Below are 23,403 nucleotides of genomic sequence, written 5' to 3'. Positions count from 1 at the left end.
AATTTTTGTTGTAAACTACACCCTCTCAAATATGTGCAAAATTCTGAAAGCAACTTCTAACCATCTAACCATTGTGAAATGAAAAAAAAACAAAACCAAAATATTTTAACCACGCAATGTAATTTTACTTCCAGTACATATTTTTAACATATCAAACATTCTTATTATTGTTTAGGACAACAGTACCTTTGGGATAAGGAGAGAGAAACTCCAATACCATAATGTGTGATAAATCTCTGTTTTATGGGTTCGATATACAAGTGGTACATCTCTATCGTTTGAAAGGGACATATACAAGAAGATTTTTGTATTTTCCTAGTCTTTTGCCTAATGAGTTCTTAGCAGGCCACCCTTTTGGGCCCAATATTGTAAGAGGTCCATTACAAAGAATTAGGGCAATCTTACATGGCTAACTTCTATGGTCTTCGCCACTTCTGATGGTATCATCGGAGACGGCGTTTCTCGTCACTTCCACGTAGGATCACGGGCGGGCTTGTTCACTTTGCTACTATTTACAATCTTATTTTTTTTCTTGGTAAAGTTACCTAAAATAATAGCTACATTTAATTTGTTGCTAAATTTTAATAAGTACATATGAAATCTTGCTAAAATTTGACAACCTTACCAAAATTTGGCAATGCCAAAACTTGATAAGGTTGAAAATGGTAGCAAAATGAACAAGCCCCATATTCATGTTTTTCTAAATAATCATTTGGGCGGACATCTCCTTCTTTTTTCAATGTTTCAGTCAACTTTTTTTACACTTGCATTCCTTTGTTTTTTTTTCGAATTAGTTCCCTCCCATCAGAAACAACTTTTTTGAAGGAAAATAAACCTTTTTAATACCGATGAACTATACAGATATTCAGAATTTTCGACCTAAGAAAAAGTGCTGACCAGGCCACCTGACAGTAACTACAAACTACTCTTCAATTCTTCAGCATTGCCAGCAACAGCAATATGTACAGACTACATAGTACCCTGCTCACATACTACTACCACACTACTACTCGTAGCCAAGGTTCACAGTTCATCAAACCTTTGGTATGGGTTACCGTCACCCGCAGTTTGACGGTTACCATGGTAACCACGTGGTTATCGTGAAAACCACATGGTCACGTGATAACCCAGTAACCGTACGGTTTTGTAAACATAGCAGGGTTTACAGTATGATCTGCAATTTCTTTTCCACGTGTGTAGTAAAAATGTCTCGTCATTTTTTTACCTCTCGCTCAGTCCCTCGCTGCGTGCTTCGTTCTACAGGCCACTGAGCTGAGCTGCTCTGCACTTGCCCTGCACTTGCTCTGCTTCCCCCTCGACGTCGACGACGACGACGACGACCTGCTCCCTCTCCCGAACACGGCCAGCCTCGCGAAGATGCGCAGGATCCTACTCGCGCACCGCCGCTGCGATCCCCACCGCATGGAGCCAATGCAGCTGCTGGAGGACACCGGCGCTCGCCGCCTGACCGCCGCCGCCGCCGCCGGCGTGGCCGCCGTGTCCATCCTGAAGCTCGCCTCCTTCCGGGACGAGCTCTTCTTCACGGTGTTGTGCCGCTGCAGCGTCTGCTTCAGGGAGAGGATCTCCTGCTCCAGCGCCTGGATCCTAAAGCTCGCCGTCTCGTAGCCCGACGCCGCGTCGTCGTCGTCGTCGCCGGCGCGGGCGCGGACCAGCTTCCTGCCGTCCCGCGTGGCGTGGGCGGTGTCCGTGTACGGGCTGCTGGTGCTGAGCGGCTGGCTGGTGGGGACGGCGGTGGTGCACCCGGGGCTCGGGGTGTACGCGGTGGCGGCGGCGGCGCCGCCGGAGACGGGGACGAGGAGCTCCCCCGAGTGCATGCACCGGAACGAGTCGGAGCACTCGGTGAAGGCGCGGTGCGTGTGCAGCTGCTGCACGAACAGCGCCTGCACGATCAGCCGGAGCGGCATCCGGTCGTTCTGCACCGCCTGGATGCACGCCTCGTGCGACAGCTTCCGGCATTCGAGGTGGCCGCACAGCGACGCCTTCTCGTCGCCGGACAAGCCGGGATGCTCCTGCAATGGCAGAATCAAACAGCTTCACAACGTTAGCGCGACAGCTTAACGGACTAAATAATCTCGTGCACGCACGAGTGCTCTGCTCGATCGTCTTTACCACGATGTATGTGTCGATTGCTTCGTAGAGATGGTCGTGGGATTTCCGGTCGCCGGCCGGAACGACGCCGATGAGCTCGGCCAGCCGGTCCGGCCGGAGCTTCGGGTCACCGACGATCTGGGCGATGTACCGATCCCAGAGCTCCGCGACGGCCTCCGCGCCTCTTCTTTGCATTGAGACATGGCTCGCGACGATGCTCTCCATCGCCCTCACCTCCGGGCTGCCGGCGATGGATTGGCCGCCGGCGTCTTGCTCTGGCTCCGGCAGCGGGAGGTCGTCCACGCGGGCGAATTGCAGGTTGGACGCGACCAGTTCGCGCAGCCTCGTCTGGCTCTCGTCGCTGAGCTCGAGGGTGATCGACCGCGCCAGCAGCGCGAAGTAGAACGACACCGGGATGGCGCCGCCGGTCGCCGCCGACGACTCGAGTGGGAGGAGGTCGATCACGCCCTGCAGGATCGCGGTGGCCCTCCTGTTGGCGTCGGTCTCGCCGTCGCCGGTGTCCGTGCTCGCCATGAACTTGTGCGTCTTCTTGGAGAGCACCCACTTGTTGGCGTAGAAGAGCACGACGGGGCTGACGTACTTCTCCTTCATGCCCTGACGCCGCAGCGCCAGCACGATCCGCCTGAAGAACTCGAAGGGGAGGGCGACGAGGTCCTTGATCCAGAGGTCGCGCGCGGCGAGCTCCTTGACGAGCTCGGCGTCCCACCGGCGCCCGGCGAGGCCGCGCGCCGCGGCGGCGGCGAGGAGGCCCGGCTGGTCGCGCTCGCGCCGCTGCTCGTCGCCGTCGGGGTCGAGGATCTCCATGCACGCCATGAACGCCAGCGACTCGACGCAGCGGCTGACGACGAGGAGCTCCTCGGCGACGGGGAGCAGCGGCTGGCATCGCTGCAGGACGATGAGGGCGTCGTCCCAGCTCTGCAGCACCACCTGGTTGATGTACAGGTCGCAGCGCGCGCCGAGGCCGGACACGTCGAGGAACTCCGCCGCGCACCGCACCGCCGCCACGTTGAACGGGTCGAGCGCCACCGCGTCGCCGTAGCAGTACAGCCCGATCACCTCGAACGCCTCGCTGCCGCCGGGGAAGCTCGCCGGCAGCTCGACGACCTCGCCGTCGCCGTCGCCGCACCGGAGAATCGCCTGCCTCAAGTACCCGCACCTGGACACCAGAGGATCCTGCAACGACAAGATCACACACACTCATCACCATCTTCTTCCTCCTCATCCCAACCAAGAATCCCTAATTAATCTTCACACAATCTCTCCTAACCTTGTGCAGGTTGAAGCTCCTGTCGCCGACGTGGACGCTCACCGTCGCCGGCGAACCGGTCTCCTTGGCCCTGCAATCCAATCCAATCCAGATCAACAACCAACCCAACCATCAGAACCCCCAAGGGCTCCAAAATTCCAAGCTCTAACACTCTGTACCATGAAACGACCCTCCTCTGCAGGAGCAACGCCGTGCTCGGGCTCGAGTAAGGGCTAAACACGGCGGCCTTCGCCGCCGCCGGCGACATCTCCACCTCCACCTCCACCTCCATCTCCGGCTCCATCCCTCGCAGATTACCAGTACTAGTAGCAGTAGAGACTAGAGACTAGAGAGATAGGAGGAGTATAAAACCGGAGTGGTGGAGTGAGGGAGGAAGGAACATCGGGAGGAGTGGAAAAGGGGTACAATGGCTGAGGGCGCACGAATGGGGGACGTTGGAGTTGAACCCCAGTTTTAAGGCTGGGAAATCGGATCGCCCTCCACCCCCTCGTGCAAGTTTCCTTATTCCCTGGGCGCGCGTGCGTTCTCCTCTGCACTGCACTGCTCTCTCCTCGCCACCACAGGGCACAGGGAGGCAGCCTTGTAAAGATCCGAGGGAGCCAGCACTAGTTTAAGCAAATTAAGCTCGAGCTAACCTGCCTCTAATGGCCGGAATGGCTTATGGCCTCTTCAGGCACCATCTGGCCTTTGGTATATGCACGTGTTCTGGAAAAAAATACAGTATTTTCATATGAATCAGTTCGATTATCGGAGAAATCGAGAAAAATTTCATGTGTCACAAATGGAGGCCACACTTTCCATTTGGTGTGAATGTCTAATGTGTGAAAAGATGTGTGTATATATTCTCGGTTTTGTAAGTAATTAGTGTGGTGTTTCCAGTGTACAGTTGACGTCTGATTGGGGTGTCCAAATTTCTCACCAAATGGCAGAAAACTGGATCCTTTTGCGCCTGGGGTCATACCAAGCTTTCAGAGCTCTGAACAGGCAGAACAGCCGGTCATTGTTGTGTGCTACTCCTAGGCGTAAAACGTCCAAGGTTAGCAATCTAGCATCGCCAAAGCGAAGGACTGAAAGAGTTGCTTGGAGGTAACAATCTCCATATAATAACTGCCACGAGACTAAGCATCTCCTATGATTAGACTATCTGTCCTCTGCTAATCTCTCTAGATGGGCTTCTTTTTCAGAGAAACTTATAATGACCAAATCGTACACTATCCGGTAGCATAAGTTGGGCAGATAGATGCTCTTCCACACAACTTTTAGATTAAAAGAAAACAAGCGTGCACATTGACGAACGGACGGAGCTCTGAATATCATAGTAGGAAGTATAGTATTATCAAACTATTAATCAAGGTCACTGTCAGTTCATTTCAACGGGCGTTTCATCATTCACCAGGCATGCACGCCAGAGACTCCCATTCGGACTCGGAACTGTGAAATGGTTTCTTTAAGCTTCGGTAGCAAGCAATGGCAGTGTGGTCGCCAGAAAACCTTGTTTCTCCTGAGTCCTGACAATTGCGTTGCCATGACAAATTGACACCTTTGTATTCTCCTGACGTTCAGAAGTAGCTATCAGATTAAAAAAAAAGGAACCTAAAAAATAAGAGAATATAGCATTCGTGTGATTGCTTAGCTGATTAGTGCTGTAATTTATGTGCGATCACACTACCGGCATGGTCAGCGCATTTCTGAATCTAAGTTCTGCAATGGCAAGATTGCCATTGATAAAGGAGAATGTCGGTAATAATCAAATCGTTGACGTGCATCGGACGCTGCAGAAGGTGGGGAATTTAAGGGCGTCAAATGCCAGTAATATTTTGCTCTGGAATTTGGGGGGTATCGGGAAGCCAATCCCCCACAATTCTTATTCTCATTGATGCGTTGAAAACTTGAAATCTCCCGAATTCTTTTCGTGGCTCGTGACTGCATCGAGATCGGTGGTGAGAAATTTTTACTGGCGACTCGATCGTGCTTGGGTTTCAGCTCAACGGAGAAGGAGACGCCGGGTCTGCAAGGCTTCTCACGCCCGTGACTCACATTTTGATTTTTGATCGCATTAAAGCACCCAAGGGCGTCGTTGAAACGGAGAGAAACAATGCAAGAGAGGAATGGACGAACTCTCTCCAATTGGCAAACGTTACGTATCGAACTGTCAATCTCAGAGGGTCAGAGGTTAAAGTTAAAAAAAAGAAAGGGTTACTCTAGATTGATCTGGCGAAAGGTTTCGCCCACTGTTTTCGTCGTTTCATTGTATATGTTTATAGTGATAGAATTCTATGTTTATACCATTCCCAGGCTCTCATCGGATGGCCCAATAAGCCAAAGAATAAGCTAAATTTTGAATTTTCAAACTTAATTTTAAGATTGATTTTAAGATATTTTCAACGTATTTTTTTTCAGCATTGGCTTTTAAATTACAAAGAACACATATATAAAAGTTTTACCTACAAATTTATTTTTATTCCCTAATAAACCGTTTTGGCTTATTAGAAAAAAAGCCAACCGATGGGGCCGCCAGGTGCTTGGATGAAAATAAAGTTTCACAGTAGGACATGTATGCTTATAATTGAACTACTTTTTCATTTTTCTCTCTCTGTTGTTCCATAAATTCATAGTAAAATTCGTAAAAAAAATCAAAATTTATAATGGCAAAAGAGCAAAACGCTTGGACAAACAACAATCGATATTTATTACTTGTTCAGTTAACATTTCACCTCACTTGAGAGTTCATAGCATTAAATAGCATGCCAAGTACTATAAAATTTGCACTACAATTAGTACAAAGAGATGCAAGAACAAGTAATGGTACGAAATACAACCACAAAGACTCCAACAAAACTATTTTTTCGCTGGGCTGACAAAGAATGCCGACCGAACTTGTATTAAGGAGGGAGGGGGTAAAAATTTATAGACTTTGTAAATGCTCAGCCAAAACACAGAGGATGAAGCATATCGGGCGTGAGACTGAGATGCGAAGCGAGCCCTGTCATAAAACCAAGGCAAAGTGCCTGATGACCTGGGCTCGTCGGCACAATGCTACACTTCAGGTTACCAATCTGTTGTGCTATGCTAGGCACCTAGTCCAGCCATCTTCCATGTCCTCCGCTCATCAATTGTGCAATCTGCGACCTACAGTAACTAGTGGGTGAAGGCTTCAAAGACTCTTGTGCTCCTTTCTTTCCAGATCATCCAGCAGAAGAGGCATATGACCGTGTCGAACACCTGGAGACTCCAACAAAAATTTATAGTATTGAGACATGTTTCCAATGTGTCTAGACATTAGGTGATTAATTGGGATTGGGTAATAAAATTGATTAGATAGGTTCAACTATGCACTAGGCGAACAACTTCTTTAATGGTGTCTTAGATTACATGGATTAGATACAACCTATTTTGTGTTGTATGTATTGGGACGGCTCTTATAGCCCTTCAGAAAAAGGAATGTTTTATTTTATTCTTCAGTAATACAATATATAGTCAATTACCTTATGTATTTCTCGCACTGATTGAATGAGCTCTCTCATAACTAGAAATCTTCGCAAAACATGCACTTCTCATGTAATTTATCTTTTTTCACAATTATATGGAAGACGCACATGCACACATACAACACAAAATGCAACTTATTTTATAAGGAAAAAGTCCAACTTACCCAGTCAACTATTGTGATAGTTTGGATTACCCGCGAACTGCGAAGCCATACATTTCACACCCTTCAACTTTTGACACTAGACAAATTGGTCGGTCGACCCGAGATAAAACACGCGACAATCCAATAAGAAAAAAAAATCAAGGAACCCACATGTCATCTATCTCCTTTGTGTGTGTGGAAGCAGTTGCCTCTGCAACGTAGGTAGGTGCCGCCTGGTGCAGATCCCATGCTCTTCTCGAAGCACACACTAACCCGTGCAAAAGCTTACCACCGACATTGTAGAATGTAAAGCTGCGTCCGAATGTGAAGCCACCTCCACCACTGCAAAAGCTTGTGGAGGTGACGATATAGGAACTCAAGCTAGCTCGGGGAGGCAGATCTTGCCTTCGCTAAGCACGTGCTAGAGGTCGAGAAGTGGGTGGTGGTCTGGTTGAGGCGGATATCGTCAGGGCGGAGCTTGGTATGTGGTGAGCAGGAGACAACGATGGTGAGCTCTCCTGTTGAGGTCGATGCCGTCATTGGGCGAGCTATTGAAAATTGGTGACAAGGTTGGAGAAGGAGGAAGACGAAGAGAGAAGGTCAGTGGCGTGGCGCTGAAGGTATCGATATTGACACAAGTTGCAATGGTGGTGGTCACCTAGGGGATCTGGCCACAACAGAGGGAGAGGAGGCATATCTCGTCACCGTAGGCCTCTACGTTCTAGGTCACCGGTGTCATGGTGAGGCTTCCTTCGAGTTTCAAGTACACTGTCAATGCAACAAGCCCCTACCTCCAAGTCTACTTCCATAGGCTTTTTGTGAGAGAGAAAGAGAAGGTTAGAGAGAGAGAAAGGGAAAGAGAAGAAATAGACATTGACTGACATGTGGGCCACTAGATCTTTTTTAATCTAGTTGCTGACTGGAATACCACATCAGGCAAATTATTGTCATATGTGTGTCATGTAGGGATCAAAATGCTCTGGGTTGTGTTAGGGGGTAATTTGACCAGATTAAAGAGTTTAGGGTTCATAATTTATGGTTCTTTGGTTTGATTGGTGGGGAAGGGGAAGGCGGGATAATTCAAACTGTTGCAATAGTTTATGGGGTTTGAACTTTTTTTTCCTTTTTGTAAAACCTTTGAGGACATCTACCCAAGTCAATTATCAATCCAGTCAAGGATTTTATGTCATTAGTTTCCTTGCCATTAAAATGCACTTGTATGAGTACACCTAGCGTCAATAATACTGTCTTGGTTAGTCCAACTACCCAAGTAAGGTAAAGGACTTTAGTTCCCTTAAGATTATGCCCCTCCTTAGTCTATATCAACCAAATTTCCTTATAGATACAACTCATAAAAAAAGTTGTGTATAATCTTGAAATGTTCCATGTATCCATGACAACCCAAGGCACCCTACCCTAAGATGTAGGAGGCCTATTTGGGAAGCCCAGAACCCCCGTGTTCATCCCTGTGGTTGGACTGGGAGTCTGGGAGCTTGAACCCTTGTGGATGGATCGGATTAGGATTTTAGGCCTCCCAATCGAGCCCGTAAAAATCATTTATATCTGCCTTTAGAATGCCTACAATTGACCAAAGATACTGGAAAACACATACTCCTAGGTGCGAACAAGCTGACATCCAGAAAATTGAGGATAAACAAAGATACAGCAGGATAAGTCCTTCAGAATCCATAGGTGCGAACAGGCTGAGTTCGAATGATTCTTCAGCAGATGCGATGCCCCACACACAACACCCCATCACCTAACGAACTTGACCAAGAGCACCAAAATTTGTGGAATGTGCATGGATACGGCAATGGCATTGCCACTGTATCCGATGTCCAACGGCAACATGATAACCGCAAGCTCTACCACTACTCCACACAAGCAGAACTGCAGAAGACATGTATGCGCTTTTTGGTGGAAAATGCTTTCCTTCAACTGAATTGAGCTATCCGTTTGCCAGCCGTCTCCTCTCTGTACAGGTTGTCGGACAGCCTGTTTGCAACGGACGCTACGTACCCCGTCGTGTTTCCTGAGGCTTGAAGCAAAAAAAGAGCAGCGCAAAAGAGGAAAAGGGCCCGAGATATCTCAGATATTGATTGGGTCTCACGTCTACATCCATCTGATTTTAGTATTGAACTATAAACTCCAGCATCCAGCTCATGGAAATCTCACACCTTTAATTTACAACCATCCTTTGAAAGGATTGTGACACATTTGACACGCAAAGCCAAAGCCAAATACAGCTCCTCATCTTCCATTTCTTTGAAGCTCATGAATCAAATCAGTACAAACCAAAGAACAAACAGTACAATAAATACTACAGTACTAGCCACTAATTAACCACATCCAAAGCTACAGGCTACAGCTCGAGCGCCGGTGAGACATGAACCTATAAACATTTGCTACTCGCTGGAGCTTAATTCGTTTAGAACGTTTATTTGTTTCCAATCGAATTCACATACAATAATTTCTAGTACTACCCAGCTGGTTAACAGGCTAGCCGAGCGTGCCGGTGCTATCGTCGTCGTCGATGCCGGCGAAGAAGGGGTCGCGGAGGAGCTCGGCGGCGGAGGGCCGGTTCCGGGGCTGGCCGATGCAGCGCTCGATGAAGGCGCGGAGCTCGGGGTCCCTGATGCGCTTGAGCGCGGCGGGGGGGACGCCCCGGGTGACGCTGTGGTAGATCTGCACGACGCTGTCGCACTCGGCGTAGGGCATCTCCCGCGTCACCATCTCCAGCACGCACATCCCGTACGAGTAGATGTCCACCGACTCCGTGTACGTCTCCGTGTACAGCTCCGGCGCCATGAACTCCGGCGTGCCCAGGATCGTGTGCGCCACGTGGGTCTTGTCCACGATCGCCGCCAGCCCGAGGTCCCCGATCTTGACCTGCATCCATCCATCGACCGATCCAGGCCGATCGAGCCGTCGTCGTCGTCAGCCACACGACCAATCCAAACTCGATTCGCGAGACAGCGACAAGCGAAAGCAAGCATGGCGTGCGAAAATTGCGCGACGCCCACGCGATTTGATCGATTTGAAGGGGTGGGAAAACTAGTGTGAAATTAAAGAGCGCATCAGCGTGCATCTCACTTGTGTTCCCTTCCTTTATTCGAAAGGTGCAGCTCATGCACACACCGAGAGCTACTACTACTACAGGTCATCACGGAAAAGAGGCGGAAAGGGCAAAGCCACCCGCTAATCCCCCGAATGCCGTGATGCCCCGGTCGGTGTACATTTCAACAGCCAATAAATTATACTCCCTCCAACCACCGTCTACCAATTCAAAATTTGAATACCATTTCAGTTTTCAAACATTTCATTTTGAAAAAGAAAAATGGCAGTTCAAAGGCCTAATTAAGCTATTGCTTTGCTCCTAATATAGTCTAGCAGATCGAACGTTATCATGATTTTGATTGTAATTAATTCTAGCCCTAAATTTTTGGGATAGGTGAGCTTGTCAAATCTGCTAATCTGGGAAGAAACTGGATGCAGTAATGAGGGGTGGGGGGGAACCTGGCCGGTGTTGCCGTTGATGAAGACGTTGCTGCAGTTGAGGTCGCGGTGGATGATGCAGGGGTCGTGGGTGTGGAGGTGGTCGAGTCCGAGGAGGATCTGGCGCGCCCACTTCTTGAGCGCCTTGACGGAGACGTGGCGGTGGCGGTCGCGGTACTCGCGGAGGCTGCCGGAGGTGCAGACCTCGGTGATGAAGTTGAGCACGCCGGCGTCGCGGTCGAGCCAGACCTTGTGGAAGCCGATGATGTGCTCGTGGTGGAGGGAGCGGAGGAGGCGCACCTCGGCGTGGAGGCGCTCCACCATGGCCGGGTCGCGGTCGGCGAGCGCGCGCAGCCGCACGCGGTTCCACGCCACCTCGATCCCTTCCTCCTGGTCGAACCCGCGGTACACCTTCTTCACGGAGCCGAGGCCGAGCACGTCGGCGTACCGCCCGAACCGCCCCGTCGGGTCCACCTCCTCGAACGCCTCCTCCTCCTCCCCCGCCGACGCCGACACCGCCATGCCCCCCTGCTCCTCCTCCCCCCGGCGGACGCCGCTGGTCGCCCTCGTCGTCGTCGTCGTCGCGCGCCGCGGCGGAGTCGGGTTGGGGGGCATGCGTTGCGTCGCGTCGCGGCGCGGCGGGGACGCGGCGGCGCGACCCGAGGCGGGGAAAGTGGGGCGAGGTTAGCAGCAGCGGCGAAATCGGGGGCGGCGGCTATTTATACGCGGAGACAGGCGTAGTAGGCTGACGTGGCCGTGTGAACGCGTGGTGCGTCGCGGTTGGGCCACCCGCAGGTAAGCGCCTGCACCAGGCAGAGCCGGTATAGGAGTACAAGCCTGTGACGTATTTGTACTCGTACTACGTCCGTATAGCGCTACGGTCTACGGCGGACTGGAGGGTTGACCAAGCTTGGTGGGCCCGCCTCGCCGGTAGGAGCATGCGACACGTGGCACGGATGGGCCATGGCCCATGGGAGTATGGGACTCGATCTGGAGTTAGTTAAGCCGACGGCCAGTGCTCTCTAGGAAGGCGAAGGTGAGGTAGGCCGGGTATGGTGCAGGTCAGAGGAGACTCAGAGGCGATTGTACAGATACCAAATGCTCATCCATTCTCCAGGGATTTTCGAATACTTTACGCCATACTGATATTAGATGAAAATTCAAGTAATGGAGTAAAGGCCATGTTCTTTTCTCCAACAAAAATTGGATTAAATTTTGGATACTCGTGCCACGCTTTTTAAACTGCTAAACGGTACGTTTCGTACGAAAACTTTCTATATGAAAATTGTTCTAAAATATCATATTAGTCTATTTTTTAAGTTTAGAATAATTAAAACTCAATTAATTACACATTATTATAACCTCGTTTTGTATAAAACACTTAATCTTCATCTTCATCTTCAGGATATTCAAACACTACCAAAGTACTACACCCTCATATGTCCCGATATATAACAATCTAGGATAGATTCTAGGACTATAAATCTGAACATATGAATTAGACTCGTCTTAAAACTACGAATCTGAACATAGTCACATAGGATATATCCAAATTCGTAGTCCTAATATGTGCTTGCTACATATGGGGATGGAGGGAGTAGCCTACTAGCTAGCTAAGCAGTGACATATGCACAACGTGCAGTCCGCGTTTATCAGACGGTAATCCTACAATCTTATCCGTTGGTAGCGCTGTTTGACTTACGCAGGTCGCGATCTGATCGCTGTTTCGGCGTGATTCGTCTCGGAGAATGCAGCCATTTGGATGCATCAACGTAGCAGGCGGCGCGTGCCGATTCTCCGCTCTGTTCCTTCATTTGTGCCAAGTGTTCTGCTCATGCGGTCATTCCCAGAATAGAAATGCTAGGGAACACATTAACTTTATCTCTAGTTTTCGAGCTAATCTGACCAAGCTCGCAGCTTGTTAGAAATGTAGGAATTCAATTTTAGGCAGCAAGCCTATGAGAGCGTTCGCGAAAAAAAAAATCCGTCCGACCAAACAGGCCTCAAAGAGTCAAAGGTTGCAACTCAATCCCATCCTTGGCCATTTAAGACGATTGAGATCAAAATATACAAATGTCAAGAATGGGATTGAACCGTCTCCCCATTCGCAAACTTTCATGAATGGGGTTAACCAAGCAAACTGTCAAGAAGTTTTCAGAGGTTCAGCTGAAAGAACAGTGGATTTCACATGACATTATATTTCATAAATGCAATTTAATGACGATGGTCCTCGCCAGATAATCAATTTTGGGGAGAATTGAAACCCAATATTCAGCGATATTTTACATGGTTTCATATGCCTGCATTTGCAGACTTAATAGTTCAGCGGTTTTCCAATCACTATCCTTCTTTCAGCATCATGTGCTTCTCTAATATATACTTGCCTTCTTTGTACTTCTGGTCCTCACTATAAGCTTTCTCCTGCATATTGTTCAATGAGCACAGTTACATGATGATGACTGATCCAGAAAAAATAACCAACATTCATGAGAGAAATGGCATGAACATTAAAGAGCATATTCGTTCGTTCACGCTTATGGACTCATACTTGCTGACATTTGGATCAAATGCCCAAGTGTGTATGACCCAGGATTGGTCTTATAGTCCATCTGGCAGTAGCAAGTGTTTAGAGGTATAATTAGTCATGCATGAAGGAACATCCAGCCAATGCTCCTGGAGGAAATCATCACTACAAATGCAACCAAACAATAAAAATCTCATATTAAGTTAACAATTTGCAAGATTCCTGTGGAAAGGGCAGCCTGACCATGGAACTAAGGGAGAAATGGAGGAACAAATTGATCATATGCTCCTTAGCTGAAAAGACCCACTATGGACTAGATGTTCCCAACCACATAACATAGGCAACATATTGTTTTTTCCCCAAAAAAAAATTCACCAGGAAAAAATAACTATAAACTACACAGTGGTAGAAAATGAGGTGTACTTAATTTATAAAGCTCAGAACTATAGGGTAGTGATCGACTAGTCTCGGTATATATTATTAAGATCTGGACAGTCCCAGGTTTAAGCTACGACTTGAACACTAAGCATTACTACCTACTTTGAGTGTTGCAGAAGAATGCATTCAAACGATAAAGTGCCGCATGGAAGCTCATGAAACATGATCTAACAGAAAAGCCTACGAGCATAGATGAGTTTGTAGAGGGAGTGATAGCTTGTTAGACTTCTACCGGTAATGCACCATGGAGCATGGATTCATCATGCATCTTCTCAACTGACAACATCAAATTTCGAAAATGAGGAAACAAAAAAACCAGATCATGTTTGTCTTGTGTCAGAAAGCATAGCCACATCCTGCTGCCCATTTTGCCTCACAATTAAGGCATATAGTATTAATAGAGTTTTACACATCAAAGAAATGATAACACGAAAGAGATCCAGGAAATAGAAAGTCTGACAACCAGTCGATGCCCATGAATCATAAGGTAATGCATTGGCTCTTAGCAAAAATGCAATCTATAGCCAACATAATTCTTAGTTATGTGCTCCCCAGAAATGCAGAGGTTATGCCTTGGAGATTCCCATACATTATGTAGCAAACTCTACCCTCCTATTGTTTCAAAAGACATGAATGCTATATGATCATGCTCAATAAGAAAAGTTAGTCAAATCTCTCACAGTCTTCTGTTAGGACATTAACTTATCCAGATATAGATAAAGTATCGAATATTTAACAGGTTGACCATCATGAAGGCATAGACCGTCCTACATTTGTAGTGTTCAAATGAATTCTCACTAAACAACATGGAAACTGGCAACTTACGTATCTCCAACCAAGGAGTCGTTGGCAGCAGCTACAATAGATATCATTCACTGTGTGCAATCCAGTCATGAGAAGGCGATCCTCCCTGGGACCAAGGCTCACGTTCACCCTGGATGTCATGTTCACTCCGGATCAACATGTAAACAAGAATTGGTTGAGAGTGGTTGTTCAAATTATCAATTTGAATGACCAATTATGCCTTAACTAATACTGTGATGTAAATTGATGCAACATTAACAACATTGCCCTAATTATCATGTTTGTTTGTTGGATCGGACAAAAATAAACGCCAGACAAGGATACTTCATTTAAACAAACGAAGTACATGGTATATTGCTTGCCTATTTCAGAAAACAACATATGGTTTACATGTTCAACTGATTTCACAAAACATAACCTTCGCATGCCTTTAACATCCAGTAGTAGGTCAGTTACAAAGATATGAAAAATAGACTAAGAAAAACTATATAATAGCATGTTATACTCTGATACCCTATTTTGTGAGCAGCAATACTGGACTGGATTGGGTATTGTGGCATACATAGTCCAAATAGAAGCAGGAACCAAAATCCTATTAGGATTAGTACATGAACCCTTGTCCTACTAGGTTTAAGATAAGAGCCACCTTTGCAACATATCAGATTGACATAGCTACAATGAATTAAGTTCTCAACTCACACCTTGCTCTGTTCATCTTCATTCTTTACCAAGCATGATGTTGTTTTCCATCATGTAATATCTAACAAGAGATTGTGGCTAATTAATCTCCAAACTATAGCTCTGTAGCTTAACACTAGCCATCAACATTTCGGCATTTCCTATCAGTTCCATCTGTGTCTAGATTGACAGACCAAAAAAATTAAGAACAAGACAATTTATCATGTGGAACATAATTTGCATAGCTCTTATTAGCCTCTTATGCCCTAGCCACGCAGTACTGATCAAATCCAACACAACCACATCATGAATCTACTTCCGAACGCTTGCAATCTAGCTTAATTGCACCAATATAAGATACCGCCGTTTTCCCTCCCATCCCAAAACAACAATACGCGAGAAATCCATCATTAAACAGCACTGTTACAAGACAATTCCACAATTCCCCGTCCATGGACACGCTAATCCTTTCCAGGACAGCGACATTGCCACGATCGCGTCACTGTCATGCATAGAAACGCAATAATCAAAAGAGAGGGGGAAATGGAAATAGTGGATGGATAGCCCAGCTTACACGCTGTCGAAGAGATAGGCCCGGCCATGGCGGCCGCGGAACTCCTTGGACACGATGGCGTCCGGCGACGCCGAGTCCACCCCGCAGAACTTGCACTTGAACACCTTCGGCCCCGGGAGCGACTCCACGAACAGCAAACCCATCAATCCCCCCCAAGCCCGATCGAACCACCACCGGAGGCAGGCACGGAAATCTTCCCACCCGATCGAATCAGCAAGCAAGCGCTCAAGCAAGCAAAAAGCCGTCAAATCCCGGGAACCCCAAATGAGGGGCGGGAGAGGCGGCGATTGGGCCCGATCCCCATGCGCCGGCCGGGGAGGGATCGACCGCGTCGGCGGCGGAATTCGGGGGCGGATGATTCGATGGATTTAGGTGGGGGGAGATGGTGGATTGGGAAAGCGGAGGCGACGAGGAGGACGAAGGGAATGGCCCTCTTCTTCTCTGTCGCGATTGCTTCTGTTTTCGGGCTGTTTTTTTCGTCTTTCGCTCGCCTCTTTCCGAATTTATAGGGGGTGACCGTAGATAGCTTGCCTTCGTACGCGACGGCACTTTTCTTTTTTCTTTATTTTGTCATTTCGTCGTCGCCGGTTGTTTTGGGGTTGGTTGGTGGAGGTCTGGAGGATCAGTGGGCAAAGCCACATGCGGAAATCAAACCAAAGATTGGGAATTGAATCGATCGATACCATCGCCGTTCGGCGATAGTCAAATTTGAAAATATACTGTTTATTTAATTTTTTTCTCAAAAATATTCGTGATACAATTTTTCTTAAAAATATAACATCGATATCCCATAACCGTTCTGTGAAGGCGTGACGTCGTGGACGATATCGCGCGGTGAAAATGTCTCGCGGAATGTGAGACTGAACGCTCTCACGAAATCAAACAGATACACTGACCAATATCTCCAGTAATTAATCACTCAATTAACAATTAACTAATAATAATTAATGATAAATTATCTTGATCAGTGATTTAATTAATTCGTTAATTAATGGCTAATTAAATCATCATGGCACCAGTATCGCTCCTTGCTTCAGCGATACCGAACGGTCTCTTCGCACTTTCATGGCGCGATACCGCCTGCGACGTTATTCCACGTTATTTTCGCGTAACGCGTATGCGAGACCGACGGTATATTTCTGTAGAAAATTTTGTATCCCGAATATTCCTGAGAAAAAAAATGAATGAACAATTTAATTCCATTCGGCAAGACGCTGCGGATTTTCCTGGTATATTGCCGGTTTAGAGCAGGTTTTCTGATATTTTTTCCTAAGTCAAAAAAAAAATCCAACCTAGTTAGTATGGGATGTCCAGATCTAGGTTGAGGTTTTTTTACTGGACAGAGTAGGTAATCATGTACTCCCTCTGTTTCTATATTAATTGACATTTAGAAAAAGATTGATGTTAAACTTTTATAACTTTAACCATCAATAACTTTAAAAATATTTAGTTTAAAGAAATTAGAAAAACATATATAGATATGTCTTTCAAAACACTATAATAAAAGTAAACATGCATTTATTTATTGTATATATTATAATAGAAAAATAAGATCAAAGGTATATCTTGTAAAGCGTGTCATTGTCCAAAGCGTCAATTAAAATGAAACCGGAGAGAGTACTATCTACAGCCCATAAAAAACAAACATAAAATTGGATGTGACATATATCTAGTCCAAATTCGTTGTATTAGGATATGATACATTCAATCCTAAGTATTTTTAATGGAGAGAGTAACATTAATTTACAATAGATTGTACTTGTTTACACTACTCCCAATACACTTGGAGTATGTCAATCCACTGCTCCCTCCGTCCTAAAAAAAGGCAAACCCTAGGTTTCTGTGTCCAACTTTAACTGTCCATCTTATATGAAATTTTTTTATAATTCGTATTTTCATTGTTGTTAGATGATAACACATGATTAATATTTTATGCGTGACTTGTCTTTTTTATTTTTTTTATAATTTTTTCAAATAAGATGAACGGTTAAATGTTGGGCATGGAAACCAGGGTTTGTCTTTTTTTTTTACGGAGGGAGTACTCTCTTTCTCTCTCATTTATTGAAGTATGTGTGAAAATTACCTGGCTTCTCCTCTTTCTCTCTTTTCTTTTCTCCTCCACATCATCATACGAATACGAGTTTAATAATAATAAGGGGCCGGCTTTGCTCTTAGCATAACTCAGGTACACCAAAACACTGATGGGTCCACCTCTAGAGATTTCTTTTCTTTTCTTTTTCACATTCGCGTCCTGATCACACCGTGCAATGCACATTTTTTTCCTGTTCACAGCACAGGAGATAAGGAACATATAAACCATATAAGTGGTGTCTATAAAGATAGAAATAACATGTTCCCAAATTCTACTCCATCCGTCCTAAAATATAAGAAATTTTGAGTTTCATGAGTTACATCCTCTTATCCAGATTCGTATTAGATGTATCATATCCATCCAAAATCTCTTTATATTTATATTTAGGACAGAGAGAGTAATACATAGTCCATTAATTGCTATTTTCTTTCTATAAACCAAAACACCCCTGCATATGTTTCAGATCCATATGGGCAAAAAGTAATATATGGAAGATAATGGAAGAAAAATAGTCTCCATTTGTATTCGGCCAAAAAGATCTAGACGGATATTGCAAATTAATTTGCTTCCATTTAAAAAGAGGATATTGTTTTTATGCAGTATGCGCCAAATCAAATTACAAATAGTTAAATCTAGGTAAAAATAATTAACACGGTATAAAGGGGAGGGTCCCCTTTCCCTCATGGAGAGATCGTCGTCGATGAATACCGCCTGATCTCGCCACGTTGCTTCCACAGTTGAACCTGCGCTCTGTTAGAGCAAGTTTAATAGTATAGCCAACTACTACGAAAACGCTTATAATCGGCCGTCCGATGTGAGGCGCATCGTCAGACGCACGCGCGAGCCGTTCGATCCGTTAGGACAGAACGCACGGCTGAGATTTGCTCCGTGCGTTTAGCCCGTTGCAACATCCAAAGGGAAACAGCTGGGTTTCCCTTTTTTCCACCGTAACCGCTCCAACACAATCGGATAGAGCGCGCGGAGAGGTGGCGGTGGAGTTAGGTCTAGCGGGTAGGTGATGGCGGCGGCTGAGGCGGTTCCGACCGGCAGCGGCGATGTTCGAGGCGGCGCTGGAGAAGCTAGAAGCTGTCGCAGCGGCTTCTCCAATCGTCGCATTCCCCTCTACGGCTCTACCCCCACCACACACTCACCCCGCGGCTGTGTGTTGCTGCGGTTCCGACCAGCGGCGGCGGCGGCTGTCTCCATTCCCAGCGTTGAGGTGAGGGCTTCGTTTACCCCCGTTCCCCATTCCACCCCCACCCCTTACCACCCCTCTCACACCTTGCTACCCCATGCTTTCTCCCTCAAATCCGAAATGATTTTTGACTTTTTTTTTTGTGTTTTGCATTGGTCTACTAGATGTGAATGTGTTCTAGTAATGACATTAATTTTTTTTCAGAATGTTTTTAGGTATAATCTATGAGGATGCATTTATGAGATTCCCCCTAGATGTGAATGGATTTTTTTTTTATTATTGTCTGTGTTGCATGTGGTCTCCTAGATGTGATTGTGCTCTATTAGTTACATTAATTTGTCACAGAAGGATAATCTATGATGATCTATTATGAGATATAATTGATAATCTATAATATGAGTTTGCACTGTGATTGTTTCATATGGTGGTTTTTTTGTTTTACCATTTTTGCACTGTGATAATCTATTATGCATTTTTTTTATTTTTTCATTTTTATTTGTGTTTATGTTGTTTTTTTGTGTTCCCATCCATGCATATACAATGTTGCAGTACACATTAATATTATGTTTCATAGTATTCCCTGGTTTGTTTTACATAGTAGTACACACATTTTTTTTTGTTGCAGAGCACATGTTGTATTTTTGTCTCAGACTTTGTTTCTGTGTGTTTTTTTTCAAGGATGCCTGATTGGTGTAGTGGTTCCAACTTCAAGCATAGATGGGGTGGTGTGAGGTTTAAGCGCACTATGCTTCAGTTGGAACCCGATCAAAAGCAATTCATCATAGATAATGACTTTGAATCTTTTCTATCGCTAAGCAATTTCAAGGTCCATAGTCGACTTGCAGAATGGATTATGCAAAAGATGAACCCAGAGATTTGTGAGTTTAGGTTCCGTGGCAAGGTTATCATGTTTGATAAGTTGTTAGTACAGAAGATTACTGGGCTAAATGATGGCGATCTACCTGTTAAGCTTAGTGGTGCCAACAGTGAAGTTGTGAAAGAGATCAGGACCCTGTACCATCCATATTTTGTCAGCAATAGACTTGGTACAGGCATGTGCGAGAAATTGTTGCTTTCTCTGCATGATGAAGAGAAGTTCTTGAGGACTTTCATTTTGTACCTGCTTGCCACCATCTTGTGTCCTGCCACTGGCAATTATGTGAATCTCGACTATGTGCATTCTTTGGTTGATGTCCAGATGTGGAGTCAGTATGATTGGTGCACATATGTGGCGAGCTGTTTGATGCGGGAAATCAAGAAATATCATGGATTCTCTACTAAGCAACGAGATTCCATTTTTCAGATTGGAGAGTGCCTCCCCTTGCTTGTTGTAAGTTTTTTATTGTTTCACCTTGCTATATATATTTTTTTATTGTTTCACTGTCATGTGCTTGATCCAATATTTCAGCAAAATACATCCATTTGTCTCATTTAACGTATATGTTTTGTTTCACACAACTGTTGTCATATGTTTCAGTAAATAATCAGTCTAGCATGCTAATTACCTATGTATATGTTTCAGCAAAATATATCAATTGTTTCATATTACACATATGATATGTTTCATGCACCGCTGCCATATGTTCTAGTTCATATTTTTTGGCCAATATGCTCCTGCTAACTACCTATATCAAATGCCTTTTTTTTAGATTGCTTACATGGATCATTTGCAAATGCCAACAACTGGACTGCATCTCCGCATCATTGACTACAGCACACCAAGATTTTGTCATGTCACTGATGAGGACTTTGAGTATATTGTTGTTGTAGACCGTTGTAGGATGAACCTTGGCTATGTCACATATGGGTCTCGCCCGGTATGTTTCACAACTATGAATGTTTTAGTATATATACATTTTGTGTTTCACCACTTACTAAGACTATGTTTCATCTTTTTATTTCTTCAGTTCCGTCCACAGAATGAGATCCCATATCTAGCCCAAGTTCATGTTGTTGCTGGTGGGTCTGAGGCTGAGAATGCTAGGGTTGCAAGGGCTGAAGATGTTCCAATTGGTGCTGGTCAAGATGGTGTAGGCATTGGGGCTGGTGTTGTTGTTGACAGAAAACACGAGGCCTGGGAGATCTGTTTAACTCTAGTGCAGGTCCAAAGCTCGCCTTCGAATGTATGAGCGTGCCAGTTGATTTGATCATGTAATGAACAAGAAATAGAAGCAAAGAAATCACAGTTAAATCTATAAATGATAGCCGATCGGCTAGGTGCCAATGACATATCATTTATCTTTGAGCCGATGTTATATATGCATCGATCGGCAGTCATTAATAAATAAGGAAGGACTGAATCTACTCGATCGGCTGCAGATATTACCAATATATAATCTTTATATCGATATATACTTAAATCAAGTGATTGAGATAGATCGGTCGCCATGCCGAGACAGTATAAATCACTTAGATCGAAATATATATTAATAATGAGACTATATACGTTCATAGCATAGCCGATCAGATAGATCTAGCATGTATCGGCTAATACTCCGATACCACTCTATATTAAGATATTAAAGCGAGTAGAATATACTAAACAAAAGCCTAATATACTTAAATGCAGCAAGATCTTAACGTAAAGGGCAGATTTAACATGTCAATCAAGCATATAGGATAAAAAGTAGTTAAATCAGGTAAGATCGGCTGAAACTCCGATACTACCCTAATCAGCAACCAAGAAGCGGGCTAGAGATTGAGATTCTAATCACGACTCATAAGATCAAACTTAACTGATGCAGCTATAAATATGAAAAGAAGGACAATATCTAGACAATCAAGCCGTTGGATATGTCATAGAGTGGTAGATATCCTATATTATCTAAGTCAACATCGGTATTTAACCTAATCGGCTGCCTTCTATTGACGGATGTTAGCCGATTGTAGGTTGGATATCGATATTGCCAAGGATTATGTAGGATATATGATAACTCGACGAATTACATAAACAAGATTAGAGTGTCATAAAAATGGAAGCACTAATCCCGAGAACGCAAGCCGCCATAACAAGTTTTACCTCTTGTTGAAGATCGAAACCGATGCAGCTCAATCCGAAAGCAAGAACTCGTCGAAATAAAACTAAAGCAAAAAAGGGTGGCGATGCGCCGAGATTGTATTGAACATGTGTGTTAAAAGTTACATAGGGCTCGGGCCTATTTATACCCGAAAATTACAAGATATGTCCATAACGGACACGACTACTATCTCTAACAAACTCTAAGATACCATAAGTCTTTGCGGCAGACTTTTGCCCAAGCATATCTCTAAGGAAATTACCTAAAACATCCTAATTAATATATACAATTGCCTTCTCAGGACTCTATCCATGTGCGGCAATCACCTTGAAACACCTCAACTCAACCCGATGTCATACACCAAGTTGCATTGTCGGAATCGGCTGCATCGGCTTACCTAGCCCGACTCAGACCCAGCCGATCCTAATCGTAGCCGATCTGGACTCCAGCCGATTCCTGCCCTGTTTCTGAACTCGATCTCCGCCTCCGACTTTGCTTCGATCTAATTTTCTTTCCCGATGCTGATATTACCAAATTTGGTTGTTAACAGTTGCCCAAGATGGTGTTGCTCAAGATTCTGCTTCATTGAATGAAGGGATCAGGCTATTGTTTTAGAGTCATATATGTATCTATACAAAGCTTCATGGAAGCCTTTCTTTGAAGTATACACGGGCAGGAGCTGCTGATCTGCTTCTGTTGTCACGTGCCATAAGCAACATCTATGAATTGTACCGGGGAACACCTTTTTAATCGCTGCTCTCATTGCTTTATCTCGGTCTGTCATCACTGAACCTGGCTTCTGTCCATTCATTGCTCGCATCCATGTTTTATAGACCCATATGAATGTTTCAGTTGTTTCATCACAAATCAAAGCACATCCAAGCAATATTGTTTGCAGGTGGTTATTAGTTCCAACAATGGGTGCAAATGGCATGTTGTAACGGTTAGTCATTAAGGTTGTGTCAAAGAAGACACAGTCTTTATAGCTTTGATACAGTTTCCGTGTTCTGCCATCCACCCAAAACAGCGCCTTCAACACGTTGTCCTCATCATATCTTGCAGCATAGAAGAAGGAGGGGTTATCTGCTTGAGTTTTTTTTTTTTGGAAATAATCAATAGTCATTGCAACATCTTTGAGTGAAACTTGTTGTCTCAATTTTGTCCTCAAATTTGAGACATCTTTAGCAGTGAAAGTTAGATTCCTCACACCACCGTGCAAATCTCCTAACAACGCCAAAATCTGCGATGTTGCAATGTTTCGATCATGCAAAGTCTTTAGAAAATTCATAGTCTTCATTTGAGATATGCCTGTGAGATCTGTAATATCTCCTTCTTCCAAGGCGCTTCACCATCGGATGCGTGTGTTCTGGTTGGAAAGCAATGACTCTCCACTTGTTGTCTCCATTTTCAGATACTTTACATTTCTTCGATGCTTTTTCCCCCCGATGATGCCTGGCTGTTTCTAGATGATGCAATTCTTGTTCCAAATCCTAGCTTATAAGCATAAGCGTTGTAAACATTTCTTGCCTCTTCCACTGTATCAAACTCCATTCCAATG

The 23,403-nt window shown here is 45.1% G+C and overlaps 3 protein-coding genes across 4 annotated transcripts; all 3 read right to left on the bottom strand.

The window, feature by feature from the left end:
• Positions 1–815: 815 nt before the first annotated feature.
• On the bottom strand, positions 816–3,819 carry LOC4343739 (BTB/POZ domain-containing protein At5g48130). Its single transcript, XM_015789614.3, has 4 exons — positions 3,556–3,819; positions 3,398–3,467; positions 2,131–3,303; positions 816–2,030 (listed from the first exon to the last, which is right to left on the bottom strand). Exons 1-4 carry the CDS (start codon positions 3,678–3,680, stop codon positions 1,233–1,235), a joined length of 2,166 nt encoding a protein of 721 aa, XP_015645100.1. The 5' UTR covers positions 3,681–3,819; the 3' UTR covers positions 816–1,232.
• Positions 3,820–9,129: 5,310 nt separating this feature from the next.
• LOC4343738 (probable serine/threonine-protein kinase WNK5) lies at positions 9,130–11,215 on the bottom strand. The gene is made up of 2 exons (NM_001403129.1): positions 10,545–11,215; positions 9,130–9,917 (listed from the first exon to the last, which is right to left on the bottom strand). Exons 1-2 carry the CDS (start codon positions 11,136–11,138, stop codon positions 9,528–9,530), a joined length of 984 nt encoding a protein of 327 aa, NP_001390058.1. The 5' UTR covers positions 11,139–11,215; the 3' UTR covers positions 9,130–9,527.
• A 1,475-nt stretch (positions 11,216–12,690) lies between these two features.
• Positions 12,691–16,019, bottom strand: LOC4343737 (putative yippee-like protein Os10g0369500). 2 transcript variants are annotated; one of them, NM_001403127.1, is made up of 3 exons: positions 15,542–16,019; positions 14,311–14,419; positions 12,691–12,944 (listed from the first exon to the last, which is right to left on the bottom strand). In NM_001403127.1, the coding sequence occupies exons 1-3, from the start codon at positions 15,682–15,684 to the stop codon at positions 12,864–12,866; spliced, it is 333 nt and encodes a 110-aa protein (NP_001390056.1). In that variant the 5' UTR covers positions 15,685–16,019; the 3' UTR covers positions 12,691–12,863. The 2 variants fall into 2 exon arrangements, 1 of the variants encoding a protein (NP_001390056.1); NR_175352.1 differs by having other exon boundaries at positions 12,694–12,944; positions 14,311–15,469; positions 15,542–15,948.
• Positions 16,020–23,403: the final 7,384 nt, after the last annotated feature.

This window comes from Oryza sativa, chromosome 7, assembly GCF_034140825.1.
Source record: "Oryza sativa Japonica Group chromosome 7, ASM3414082v1".
In the NCBI taxonomy this organism is placed as follows: domain Eukaryota; kingdom Viridiplantae; phylum Streptophyta; class Magnoliopsida; order Poales; family Poaceae; genus Oryza; species Oryza sativa.
The sequence above is the reverse complement of the archived record's forward strand: the minus strand, read 5'-3'. Positions and strand labels throughout refer to the sequence as shown.